Consider the following 13452-nt stretch of genomic DNA (forward strand, 5'->3'; position numbering starts at 1 on the left):
TTAATGTAAATATACTTTTATTTGGATCAAAATGGTCCATTAAAACAATACTAAAACATCTTTGTTCTGAAATTACTCATCCTGCATTGATAAGTCATTTATAGGCCCTTCTAACACTGATCAAAGTGCAAAATGCTTCATATTTCCCCCACCAAGCTCCTGCTTTTGAACAAACATGTGCTCATAATACATTTCCCTTAAACCTGAGCTGAACATTGGAGACAACACTCCTCCGAAAGGCACAGAACATGTGCCAACTTCCAGTTCTTGAATATAAAAATAAAACTTCACATGACTACAGTTAGTGTTAAACGGATGTTAAGGCGATCATCCTACACCGTAAATCATAATAGCACTATTGGCTTATTCCCTGCGTCTAGAGAGAATAAATAAATAAATACAGGAGGGGTGGAAATAAATAGCCACTCAGCGAAATAGGATGAAGTTTGTGCAAAGATGTTCCCTCTTCAGGACGAAGAGGCAGAACTGATAACGGCTACAGAGCGACTTAATGCTACAGTCGGTAGCTTACAGAGTGGTGTTACAGTGACAGAAAAACCAAGACGCACACAGACATTTGGTCCTCGATTTCAACATTTAAAAACATAAATAGCAGCGGTCGTAATCCCGACATCCTGAGCTCACAGAGTCCATAATCTCCTCCTCTTCCTCAGCCTGACGTCAGCTGACATTCACAGAATGAGACTCCCAACGCCGGGCGGGTCGGCGGCTCAGCGAGACGTCACCCCCAGCTGAGTCTTGATGTGTTCGTAGACGACGTAGCTGATGCTGACGGCCGGGATGACCTTCAGGAAGTTGGGGGCCAGACCTCTGTAGAGCCCGGCGGGGCCTTCGTTCTGCAGGATCTGCCTGAAGACGCCCGTCATGGACGACTGCTGGTGGTTACCCTCCATCACAGCTGCAAAAATGAAGATAAAAAAAGATGGTTAGGAGTTTTGTTGTTAGATTGGAAGAAGCGTGTCTGACTTCACTCAGGTTTCATGTGGCTCGAGACTTCAACAAAATACGTCAGTTTTTTTAAATCCTCCGTTTATAGACGTTCACTCAAATTATTGATTTTTTGCACAGATTCTTAATTTACCACAAAAATTGTGAAAAGCTTTGGATTCAAGTCAGTACCTGGAGGTGACAGTATTTTAGTTTTACAACACTGCTACCTCAGACTTTATGTCAAAACATACATTTGCAAATATTGCCTAATCTGCTGCAACCATTTCTAAATTGGCACTACAAAATCTGCCAGGGATTAAACTGAGAACATCGCTTCTCGTTTATTGCCGCTCCTGACAAAAAGGAAGCATAAAATCTTTAATACATCTAATCTCTTAGATAAAATGTGCTTCATGTCGCCTGATTAGAAGATCACTTCCTAGACTGATAAGAGTCTCAGTCTGATGGCAGAAGCATAAATGAAGTCTAGAGCAGCAACTGTTATTTTACTAATCCTTTTTATACATGAGAAATACAAGATGCAACAAGTTGATAAGTTTTTTTTAAACATTTTATTGCCTACATTTTATCAAATTGCTTTTTACGATTTAATAATTAATTTATGCATTTAATTATTTTTAGTCATTACATTTGCTTGTTTTGTTCATATTTTGCCCTTTGAGAACTAAGGATATCAGGAGCATTATAAGTAAATTCTCTGATTATTTCAGGAGTTCACTAATGGTCCTAACTGGGAGCCAGAGAGGAGCTGGTTCTCACCTTGTGCCTGCATGCGGGTTCGGACCAGCGCCAGGGGGTAGCTGGCGAGCTGACCGCAGGTACTGGACACCGTGCCGCAGGCCAGCAGAACCAGAACACCGGGGTCCGTGCTATTGGTGCCGTACTGCTGCAGGTAGCTGTTCTTCAGCGTCTGAAACCACAAAACCCAGAAATTAAGACTTTGCGGCTCATGAGAACCAAAGTTTAAATCTAGAAGAGTCCATTCTCACCTCATACACGGCCAGGTCGATGCCGGCGTACGGGATGATGCCCAGCATGTTCGGGACATAGCCCTTATAAAACGCCCCGGGGCCTCCTTTCCTGAAAATCTGCTTGGCGCAGTCCGAGATCCCGGCATACTGGCCGGTTGTCCTCAGAGCAAGACGGGTTTTCAGAACCTGAAAAGAGGACATGTTACTAAATGCAGACCTCTAAAGCCAACGGTTTTCCTCGTAGGAGATCTAAATGAAAGGATAATCACCTCCATGGGGTAGATGGTGCTCTGGGCAATTACTCCGGCTAAAGAACCTGCCACAAATCTCTCCAGGATGCTCAGAGTCTCCTTGTCGCTGCCGATTAGACGCTTAATCTGTAGAAACCCATTCAGAAAAAAGAAGCACATCAATGGAGGACGAATGCCGGAGATCAGAGCTTAAATTTCTCAACTAGAGTCGCTTCTGCTACCTGCTCATAGGCCATGAACTTCAGGGCCGATTCAGGAGCGATTTTGATGATGTTCACCCCGTTTCCCCGCCACAGCGACCTGGTGCCGCCCTCCTTGATCATCTGCATGAGTCCGCTCATGATGCACATGTTGTTGGTACGCGATCCGTAAACCTGAGAAGGAAAAAACACCCAGCAGGTAAACAAAACGAGTTAAAGACTTTATTTTAATGGAGGTCAAGTCAGTTTCAGCAAATCAAATTTAAAATCATTATAAATTAAGTTTGAGAGCTCTACTATTAAACGTTGTAATTTCAGTTCAGTTCCCTGGAAGTGTAAAATTCTGGTCTCCCAGTCTAAAAAATATTAACTGGAACGCCCTCCCAGGTCGGATTTTCCACTGGGAGGAGGACTTGGCGTCGCATCAACAGTAATGAGATGTGGGGGAATCATGTTTATGTTACATAAGGCACCAGTGACTAACTGAAAAAATAGAAATGTTTGCTTATTGACAGCAAAACTTAAAATCATGTTTGCAAGAGCAATTGGAGACGATGTCTATGAGCGTCGCCATGTTGAATGCGGTTACCTCAGAGTAAAAACAGTTCCAGTTTCAACTTCTAAATTAATCTTTTATTTTTTTTTTTCAAGCATTTGAGACATTTTAGTACAACTTCAGATTTATCAGTTTAAAACTTAAAGATGTGGACACTGTGGGTTTTTTAGGGAACATTGACATCTGGGGCGCATAAAGCTCGAGCCAAGTGGGTCAGGTTGGTTTGACTGCAACTGATACATTTCTAATCAATGAAAAGGACAAAGTCAACTTTCATTCTGACGTAAACTGGAGCTGCTGGCACATCATGGCTTGGCACAGGGCACACACAATCTCACTGATGACAAGAAGATTTCAAAGCCAAGGGTGTGACGCTTGTTCCTGAGCCCCGATTGGCTGGCGGTACATTAAGAATCGGTCCATGAACTCTGACTGTCCAGCTTTTACACACCAACTGTTAAAATTTAACTCGTTTATGGTGCAACCCAACGTTAAGCAACGGAGACGTCGTCACTGCTCTGATTTTGACACCCAGATTTTTTTTTTTTTTAGTTTGACGGTCTGGTCCTCTCACCTGCATCATGACTTTGAGACGGTCCAGCGGGGCGGTGCAGGTTCGGGAAACGGCTCCGGCTCCTCCACCTGCGACCAGGTGCCTCCACCACATCCCTGTCTGCTTCTCCTCCAAGGTGAACTCATCAGGCACCATCAGGTTCTCACCCACGTCAAATATCTGCCAACAAAACAGGTCAACTTTTAGAAAAATATCACCCAAAATATAAAATGTTATACTTGAATTTAAATCGTTCAATTTACAAAATGACAAATTTTATAAAAATTAATTGTGATGTATTTACATCGTTTTGATTCGGGACTAAAATTGCTCCAGTTTCAGCTGGTGTGGTTCACTTTCAATCTACACTGCATCAAAAAACTATTTGAGAAACCAGTTCCCCTCCTGTCCTGTGGGGGTGCTGCACCAAGAACAAAACACAAAAACCTCTGAAGAGACATGGCCGCATCTTCCTTCTTCACAAAATGTAAAACAAAAACGGAGAAGCATCAGATTTCAGCGGCCGTTTGTCGTTCATGAAAGACTCAGAGCCGTTTTTTCTGCTAGCATCATGCATTTGTTTTTGGTTGCATTTACCCAGAATTCCCTGAGCTGTAGTTCTCTTCCTGCTTTTGAAGCGTTTTCCGGACCGCTTAGCATTCAAATTTCAATTTGAACTGCACCAGAGTTCACTTCAATCAAACTGAGACCACATTCTGGTTTGATTGTGCATTCACACCTCCATAAACATCAACTGGAGGTTAATTAAATCTAATTAAAAAGGGCTGGAGTGGAGGCACACTCAAATAACTTAATGTAAGCATCAAACTATGTGAGCTTTATTAAAGTCAAAACTTACATCCAAGTTGGTAGATTCTTTGATAGTCCATATCAAAGCCAAATTATCGCAGATTTGTTGGTGCAAGCTAAAAGACGAAGACAACCAAACTGCAAAACTCAGCGCAACATTTCTTCAATCGGCTTCACTTTGACCCCTGAGGCTCTTCTCATTAGTGACAAAGCTCCTGTGTGAAGGGAAAATATGAGTCACCAGGCAGGTTGTCTTTTCATAGTAAGGGTCAAGCCAAGTCACCGTCACGGATCGCACGAGTCGGGATTTAAAATGATTATTAGGGATTATTACCAAGGGCTTTGACGCAGATTTTTAATTCGGGCTCCTTGAACAAAGGAGGAGGCGCTGCTGCTTTGAAATGATCAGATTCAAGAACCGACCGCTTTCTTTTTTTTTTTTAAATCAACTCCTTCTACCGAGAATCTGAACAGTAAGCACAGCATGTGGGCAGAAATCAGAGGGAATAAAGAACAAAGGTGATTAATTTTATAAACAAACTGACTGGATTTACTGTCCTGGTCAAACCCTGCAGCAGCTGAGGTTTCGTCAGTAATTCACAATGTTCTTGGCGCACAGCGAGGGGCGACCGACTCTATTCTCGTCTCTGTCATGAGTTCAGGCTGCAGGGCGCACATCGGGATCCAAAATAACCTGCAGGTTTGCGCTGGTTCTGACTGACTGCTGCCCTCATTTACATAACAGCTCAGCAAGTTGGAAAATCTTTCCAACATAATCCCCACCGGAATGAGCCTCATTTCTTTTCACAGGCCTAATAGAGCTTAATGGATGACGCACGACCTGTGCAGACTGATCTGCAGTGCAACACCCTGATTGCTTTGATTAGCGCGATAGCAGCCATATTGATAAGTCTTATCAGGGAAAATTGGTTAGCTCAATATTTATGCAATACAGAAAGTGTTTGTCTGAATTTAATTTGTAAAAGTAACATTTGACCTCTTTTCCAGATTTGGGTAGAAACCAGTTACATTTACCCAAGTAGCTTTTTACTTTATATTAATAATTCCTAATTGAACTTTCTAAACCATTTGAAAGAAAGAAAATGAGGCCCGTCTTGTTTAGTTTCGCTTTGGGTCAATAAAGTTTTCTTAAGTTGAGTCAAAGTCAGAATGAGGAGCTAACCGTGGAGTGTTTCCAGTAAAGGATGATCTCAGGAATGTTGTCAGTTTTCTCCACCATTGGGTATTTACTCCAGTCTTTGCTGCCAATCGTTATCATCCCATTCTTATCCATACTGGAAAAAAAGAAGAGAAATTGGTATGATAATTGAACCAAGCATCAATAGGAGAGTAGTTTTTTTTTTTTTTTTTTTTACCTCTTCAAGACAGTCTCTGCATGCTGCAGGGAAATATGGACACCGAGGTCACGAAGCGACTGCATCAACTCTTTGGCGTCGATGTGGCCTAAAAAACAGAAACGAATCAGAATCTGCTCAACAAAAAGCAAAAGCCACAAACATGAGAAAAAGCGGCTGCATACCGGCGTTCTTCCTGTCGAGACTCTTCACCACCAGCTTCAGGTCTTTCTCGTAGTCCTGCAGATAGTGAACGAACTCCTCAAAGTCCAGCTGCCCATCTGCATCTTTTTCTTCATTTTTAAGAGTTTTCTGCAATGACATTGGTGATCATTTGCCTTTTTCCCCCCAAAAAAACTAAATGCAGATATTAACTTCGCTGAAGAGAACACCATCTTGCAGAGTCATTCAGTCGCCTGGTAGTAAAACGAATTGGACAGCTCATAAATTAAGAGCTGCCAGTTCGAAATGTACAGCATGTGCGACCACCAATAGGTCACGACACCGGAGATTTAAAGGCGTCCCCCCTTCTCCGTGAAGGTATCACCCCACACCAACCACCAATATCTATCTTTAACATCCCAATTAGGCTGACCCGCCAACTGTTTTAATCCCGTCTGGCTTCAGACCTGCTGAGCTACGACAGGGACAGATACTGGCTGTACTCCAGGCTGGATAGGACAGAAAGATACTTGACCTGCAGACCAGAGTGCAGGCATATGACTGCAACGATACCCTGCAAAGACATTTCATGCAATGCAGCTCACAAAAGCTCAAGGGCATAAATCTGACTTGAAACTGATTTTAGTTTTTTAAACGACAGGAGTGTTGTCCTGCAGGATGTTAAGGTTTTCTACGCTCTTTATATTCTTATGATAATGATTTGATAATGATTTTATAACTAAATATCTGAGATAATGAGGCATTTTCAGTCTAATAAAGTTTTCTTCAATTTTACAAGTGTTTCTGTGCACAAAAAAACTAATTTTCAGCTGACAGTGACTTAAGGCCTTAAAAAGGCTTAGAAGCTCATTTTAAACATTGCATTAAGAAGAATAAGTAAATAATTTCTGAATAAATGAAGTCTGAAAAAAGAAATTGCATTGCATCAATTGTTGGGGGACACTGTTTTTTTTTTTTTTGACTATATCCATTTTGCGTTGGCAATAATCATAGTCATAAATTTTGCCCTAATATCATGAGCTGTTTGTACAAACTAGCAATATCTGCTGGTTTCCTAGTGACAAATAAGTGCATGGACGAGCAGAGCTGCGTTGAGTCATTTCCAGAGTTTTCCGGCACCATTTTGGTGCCGGAAAACTCTGGAAACAGGCGGAATCAGGCCGACCTCATTAATTAGCCCGACCTCTTTCATCCTGCGTGTCATTCATTCCCTTTAAAGGAGGAATTTTCCGGAAAACCGAAACGACGCGCCATCAAAAGAGAAACAACATTGAGTTTTAATACGGAAGTACAAACTGACTTAGTTTCATTATAACTGCCGAATAGACTTAAAAGAAGTCTAAACTTAGTACATTTTTTTGAAGCCGCTCTTTTCTCCTGTGCGGCCTTCACTTCCGCCCGCCGAAAAAACTGCTATCCAACAATGAAATACTATATATAAATACATATATATGAAGTTTAAATGATTTAAAATTTGTTTCCATATAGTTCTGGTTGATGATAAGGAGAATAGTGAATTAATCTGGCCTACCTTTCTCCACTTTTGGTAGGTAGAAAACTCCTGGGAGGGCAGAAATACGCTGAGTTGGTTAAACAGCGACTTCAGCTCCGACGGAAGTCCGTTAGACTCAAAATATTCCACTTCCACTGGGTCCGAGTTGGACACGGGGACGTAAAGGCACAGACCCAGCATGATTCGCTTCGATAAATTTAAAATAAACTAGAATAAATAAATAAATAGCTCTCTGCGGTGTCCTCCTACGCGGGGCGACTCTGAATGCCGGTGACACGCAACCGGCTTCTAAAGAATGTCACGAGGCTCCGCCTCTTCCAGGAATAGTTTTACGCAATTGGCTCATCTCATCCCCGGGAAAACGTCACCTCACTACTGACCAATCATTGAAGCCCTCCATTGATAGAAGGGGTGCAGAGTCATATGACGGAGGAAAGAAGACAAAAGCTCTCTTGACTGAACTCTGTGGAGTCTATCCACCAATCCTGTCACAGCTTTCATCCATCACGTGAAGAATTGACCAATCAATTATTTATATGTTGTTTGAAAGGTGATCGTGGAGGCTGTTTCCCGCGAAGTGTTTCATCAAGAAGCTCTTCTTACACATGAAATAAATATGGACATAAATATGGACGACGCATCCTGCCAAATTACGAAATAAATATATAAATAAATATCTTGATAAAATTATTAAAGTGCAAAATACTTTATACAAAAAATAAGAACTATCCTACTTTATTAAATTATACAAATTAATATTAATACTAATGTTAAATTAGTTGTAATTTAATATTATCAGCATTATTTAATTTTCCATTTCATTTCTAATCCTATTGTTTTAACTATTAGTTTTCTTTTGTTTTCTTTCCTTACCTTATTTTTTCATTATTTATATATTACTTCTAAAATTAAACAATGCAATATAAAAAAAAAATTCCCTTCTCACCCACCGCGGGTGGTTCTTATCCTCTGAGCTCGGGTCCTCTACCAGAGGCCTGGGAGCTTGAGGGTCCTGCGCAGTATCTTGGCTGTGCCAAGGACTGCGCATTTCTGGACTGAGATGTCTGATGTTGTTCCTGGTATCTGTTGTAGCCACTGCTCCAGTTTGGGGGTTACTGCCCCGAGGGCCCCGATGACCACAGGTTTGGTCTTCACCTTCCAGGCCCTCTCCAGTTCCTCCCTGAGGCCCTGGTATTTCTCTAGTTTCTTGTGCTCCTTTTTCCTGATGTTGCAATCACTTGGTATTGCTACATCTACCACAACGGCTTTTCTCTGTTGTTTATTCACTACGACAATGTCTGGTTGGTTTGCCATTACCATTCTGTCTGTCTGGATCTGGAAGTCCTACAGGATCTTAGCTTATCTTAAGTGATTATTTTTTTGCTCTCTACTTGCTCACTCTTCAGATTAACATAAAAGGTGATATATCTTAATTATTAATTTAGGATAAGAATCCTTTTTGGGGGTTTTGTGTTATTATGTGACAAAACATAAAGGTAACACATAAAACAATCAAAAAACCTACAATAAATTCAGTATTACAAAACCACAGTATGCTACCTGAAAGTTCACAAACAGATCTTTTTCTATTTCTGTTTTTTAAATATTTTTATATGTGCTAGAATAAGAACTAAAATATCTTTTAAAGTTACTGAGGGACCAAACAAACTAAGAACTATACCAGCACTATAAAAATTAATGTTTTTACGATAGACTCAGGCATTGAGTCTCCTGACCTTGTTTTGCATTTTTTTCTGATTTCTACGTCAGGAAATAAACAATAAAAAAAAAAAAAACTTCTATGAAATCACAGCAAACCCTCTGAGAAATGTTGATTCTGTGAAGTGTTATATTTGTTGCTTTTTGTATTTTTCCCTGATACCAGCATGTGCAGCCCGTGAAGGCTGTTGGACATAAACTACGCCATAAAAAACAAGCGCCAAAAGCAAAAAATTAAAAGGTGCCAAAAACATGTCTCAGGTTGTGGTTAAAATATTTTTATGATCTCCACCTTCCCCTATTTTCTTCATTTGTTTTTCTTTTAAAAAGGTGAAAGGTGACTTTCTGAGTAAAAATTCCTATCTGCCCATGGGTATTTACACATTCCCTTCAAGGCACACTTCTGAGAATTACCTTCAGGTTTATCACCCTTATTTAAACATTGCAAAACTCCACCCACATTTCTTCAACTTCTCCCCAAAACAGCCAGACTTTCTTGTAATCTTTTCAAGATACAATCCATTTATGAAGGAATAAATGCTGCACATCAATCATATGATACAATCTGTTGGGTTTCCTTTGATGCAAAGTTTTTTAATTACAATTTTTGAGTACTCTACCCACCTTTGTGTGATATTAAGATAAATATAAATGATATTTACTGTAGTACTTACAGCTGAACTAGTAAAATTAGCCCAGCTAATGTGGCTTTTGTCGGACATGTAACCTACATATATGTTACATGTCAGCTACCAGAATCTTGCTATTCAAGTGAAGAGTCTGTATGTTCTACATAAATGCGTTTAAACACTGATTGCCTCAATGGCTTCTAGGCTATGAAGCTCCTCCATTTTGTTCATTACACTGTGAACTTTACTGTAGTATGAGATTGAACGCAGCTTGAGATTGAACGCAGCTTGTCCACATCATTTGACATATTTTCCTTCTCCATCTCAGCAGCCATTTTGTTCATGTATCGTTCTCTCACACACAGGTGGAGAGTTTCCACATGCTTTCCTTTTCTGGGGCTTGCCGACTAAGATGGCGCGGATCTTCCAATTCAGACTTGTGCCAACTATCTATTGATTGAGGGACTGGCAAAAATTGAGGCTTGCCTAGGACATCATCTATACAAGAATCACCGTTGATTTAAACTGATTCTGACGCTTCTTGCTAAAAGTTTGAGTTTTCCTGAGAGTTCAGCTGAATGGACGTGGTGTGACTGCTGTCTTGCTTACGTAGAGGCTTTACCTTTCATGGTCATGTTAGTTGAACTTGGCTTTGATCCCAAAGACTTTGGAGTTCTCTAGCAAACAGCATAACAAGGTGAACAGCAACTTCAATGTTAGACGTTTTAGCCGTCTGATGCATAAATTATGTAATTATGTAAGCCTGAGTCAAAAAGATTTTATTGCGTATTTTATGTAAGGGCAGAGTATAAGTGAATCAGTTAATCGGGTTTTTAGCACATTTCAGCAGCAAGGCAGTTCAAAGTGCTTTACATTATAAAAATAAAAAAATACAAATTGAAAACACAGTCAACATTTGAAAAGTTACCTTTTGCCAAATTCTGGTGTTAGAAATCAAAAATAATGTTAATATTTTAATTATTTTATTGATTATGATTCAAAAGCAACTCTAAACAGGTGGGGCTTTTAGTTTGGATTTGAAGCAACTCAATGTTTTGGTTGTTTTTCTGGTAGTTTGTTCCAGATTTGTGGTGTGTAGAAGCTGAAGGCTGTTTCTTCATGTTTGGGTCTGTTCTGCAGATGCAGAGCAGAACCAGAACCAGAAGACCTGACATGTCAGGAAGATTGATACAACAAGAGCAGATTTTTAATGTGTTGTGTTGCTTTGCTGTTCAGTGATTTATAAACAACAGTATTTTAAAGTCAACTCTCTGAGCTACAGGGAGCCAGTGTAGGGACTGTAGAACTGGGTGATGTGGTCTGTCGTCCTGGTTTTAGTCAGAACACCAGCAGCAGCATTCTGAATCAGATTTTTTTTTTTTTTTAGGCAGACCTGTGAAAACACATGGATGAGTTCCTCTGAATCTTACTGGTTCATTAATCCTCCAATACTGGAAATGTTCTGAAAGTGGCAGAAGGCCGACTTTGTAACTGTTTTCATGTGGCTATGAAAGTTCAGGTCACAGTCTTTCACTAGACCCAGATTTCAAGCTTGATTGCTCGTTTCCAGCTATAATAACTGAAACTGTGCATTGACTCCAGGTGAATCCGATTGCAGATTTTAGAGTTCATGAAAACAGCAGCAAAAATGCAGCATGAAGACAAACATCTTTTGCTTCTTTGCGTCAAACCTCACAAGGTAAAATGGGGATTACAGCCCATCTGTTTGCAACAAACAGGAATCAGGTGCTCTTTAACCTGCAGGATCAGACAAACAGGTTGTATCTACTGGGGCCGGTGAAAGGTGAGGAGGCGAAGTGTGATTGTTCAGAGGATGACCTCTGAACAATCGTGTGTGACACTTTGGGGGGAAAACTGTTTTATGCCAGCGTAATGGACCTTTTGTGACTGCTGTTTGAATAAATACTAATCAAGAAATGTTCATTGGGTTCTATCTCAACACTTGTTGGTCATCAGGAAATTCAGAATTTAGCTTTTCTGTCTGTTTTCACATTTTGTGAGGCTGAATAAAACCTTCGTCTGATAATATATGCAAAATATCTTCCAGCAACCTCAGATGTAGCCAAAATAACTTCTTATTCCTGCAGGTGGCAGCTCATCTGACCTTGCCAGCTGTTATGTTTAAAAAAATAGTTTAGACTGAATGTTGGTCAAAACAAATCAAATGGATTATACTATAAACTATCTTATTTAGATTTAATGTAGAAATCTTTGAAATGGTTGTTGTAACTCTAAATATTGATTTAATCTGAACCTATCTGTCTATTAAATGATTACAGTTCTTTAAAACAGTATTTAACTCCTTATGTGTTTGTTTTGTTTACCTGAGTGATCCTGAGTAAAATTATTCTGAGCAGTAAAATTATGATTTAATGAAATAAGAGGAGGGAACTCCCATCACTACCCTCTGCAGGACTCTTCAGCCTGCTGTTCTGCAAACTGTAGAGTATTTGAAGGTGATTTAACTTGAAAGAAGCAATTTAAATGATAAAGTTTCTACAGTTGTCTTTTTCTTCTTTCAGTTTATTAAAAAAACAAACAATTTATTCAACTCTTGGAGGTTTGACAAAATTAATAAAAAAAAGTTAACACACCTTACTATTGTAAATTTATCTTTCACAAACTCACACGTTTAGGTTCAAAATCTAAAAGTGGTTCAATTTATTTGACTTAAATAGAAAATTGTAGTCATGACTAAAAGTGGCTTAAATGTTTTACAGTGCAGCTGTGGTACCACACTGAGGATGCTGGGAGAACATTATTTCAGGGCACTTTGACCAGATGAGGTCATCAGAGACGTGTAACGCACCAAACGTCAGACCCTCCCTCTCCACAGTTGGCAATGCTGAGGGTTGTGAGCTCAGACTGTGACCTTTAAGATGATAATCATCTTCGTTTTGCAGTAACTTGGCTGTTAACCTTTTTCACATAGCTGATTGTTTGTAGCACAAACATTTGGAAACCCAGTCAGCATGAGAGATTATTCCCATTTTAGATCATATTTTTGCATATTTTAAGAAAAAAAAATCTATTATAATAAAATCTGATTGCATTGTTATTATTTTAAATTAAACTGTGGAAATATTTGAGTTTGTGTGACAAAGTTTTCAGCAAACTAACGTAAAGATTATGCATCTATTTGGTCAGACTTTATGTTATGACGATATTGTCTGATTAATGTTTTTCCACCCTTTAACTGTTGAACATCCCAAAGAAACATTGTCTTATTTTGTTATTAAAGCACACAAAAAATGTCAATACAATTGTTTGATTGGATTCAAATTGAGGATTCAGAGCCGGTTTTCTTTAGCTCAACGCTGCCCTCTGCTGATTTGTTCCTACATCTTCTTTAAAGTTAGGAACCCTCCAAACAAAACCAACAAAAAACAGATGTGAGGAGAAGACAAAACTACAGTTTTACATAATACTCTAGAAATATCTATTTCTTTGTATTATATCCAAGCAGCCATTTGTTTTGATCAGGAGTTTTTCCTTTAGGCTCAAGCTGATTTTCACATCATTTTCAGACTCTTCATCATATTAGAGGGTTTTAAATTGGTTTCTTATCAGTCACTCAGTCAAGAAAAAGAAAAATTCAGTGGATTAATGACTGTTCTGCTAAAACAGAGACATCTAAACAACAAACCAGATTTAAATGAGCTATTGCTGTCTGTAAAATTCCAAAAAATTAAAATAAAAAATACAGATTGAAAGGTAGA

At 39.4% G+C, this 13452-nt stretch overlaps 1 protein-coding gene across 1 annotated transcript; it reads right to left on the reverse strand.

Annotated features, from left to right (window-relative positions):
* Positions 1-7615, reverse strand: slc25a25a (solute carrier family 25 member 25a). The gene is made up of 10 exons (XM_055039741.1): positions 7383-7615; positions 5854-5980; positions 5690-5777; positions 5497-5608; positions 3525-3683; positions 2416-2568; positions 2213-2320; positions 1962-2129; positions 1732-1882; positions 1-919 (listed from the first exon to the last, which is right to left on the reverse strand). The coding sequence occupies exons 1-10, from the start codon at positions 7542-7544 to the stop codon at positions 732-734; spliced, it is 1416 nt and encodes a 471-aa protein (XP_054895716.1). The 5' UTR covers positions 7545-7615; the 3' UTR covers positions 1-731.
* Positions 7616-13452: the final 5837 nt, after the last annotated feature.

This window comes from Poeciliopsis prolifica, unplaced genomic scaffold (genome assembly GCF_027474105.1).
Source record: "Poeciliopsis prolifica strain line A6 unplaced genomic scaffold, Auburn_PproV2 SCAFFOLD014, whole genome shotgun sequence".
NCBI lineage: Eukaryota > Metazoa > Chordata > Actinopteri > Cyprinodontiformes > Poeciliidae > Poeciliopsis > Poeciliopsis prolifica.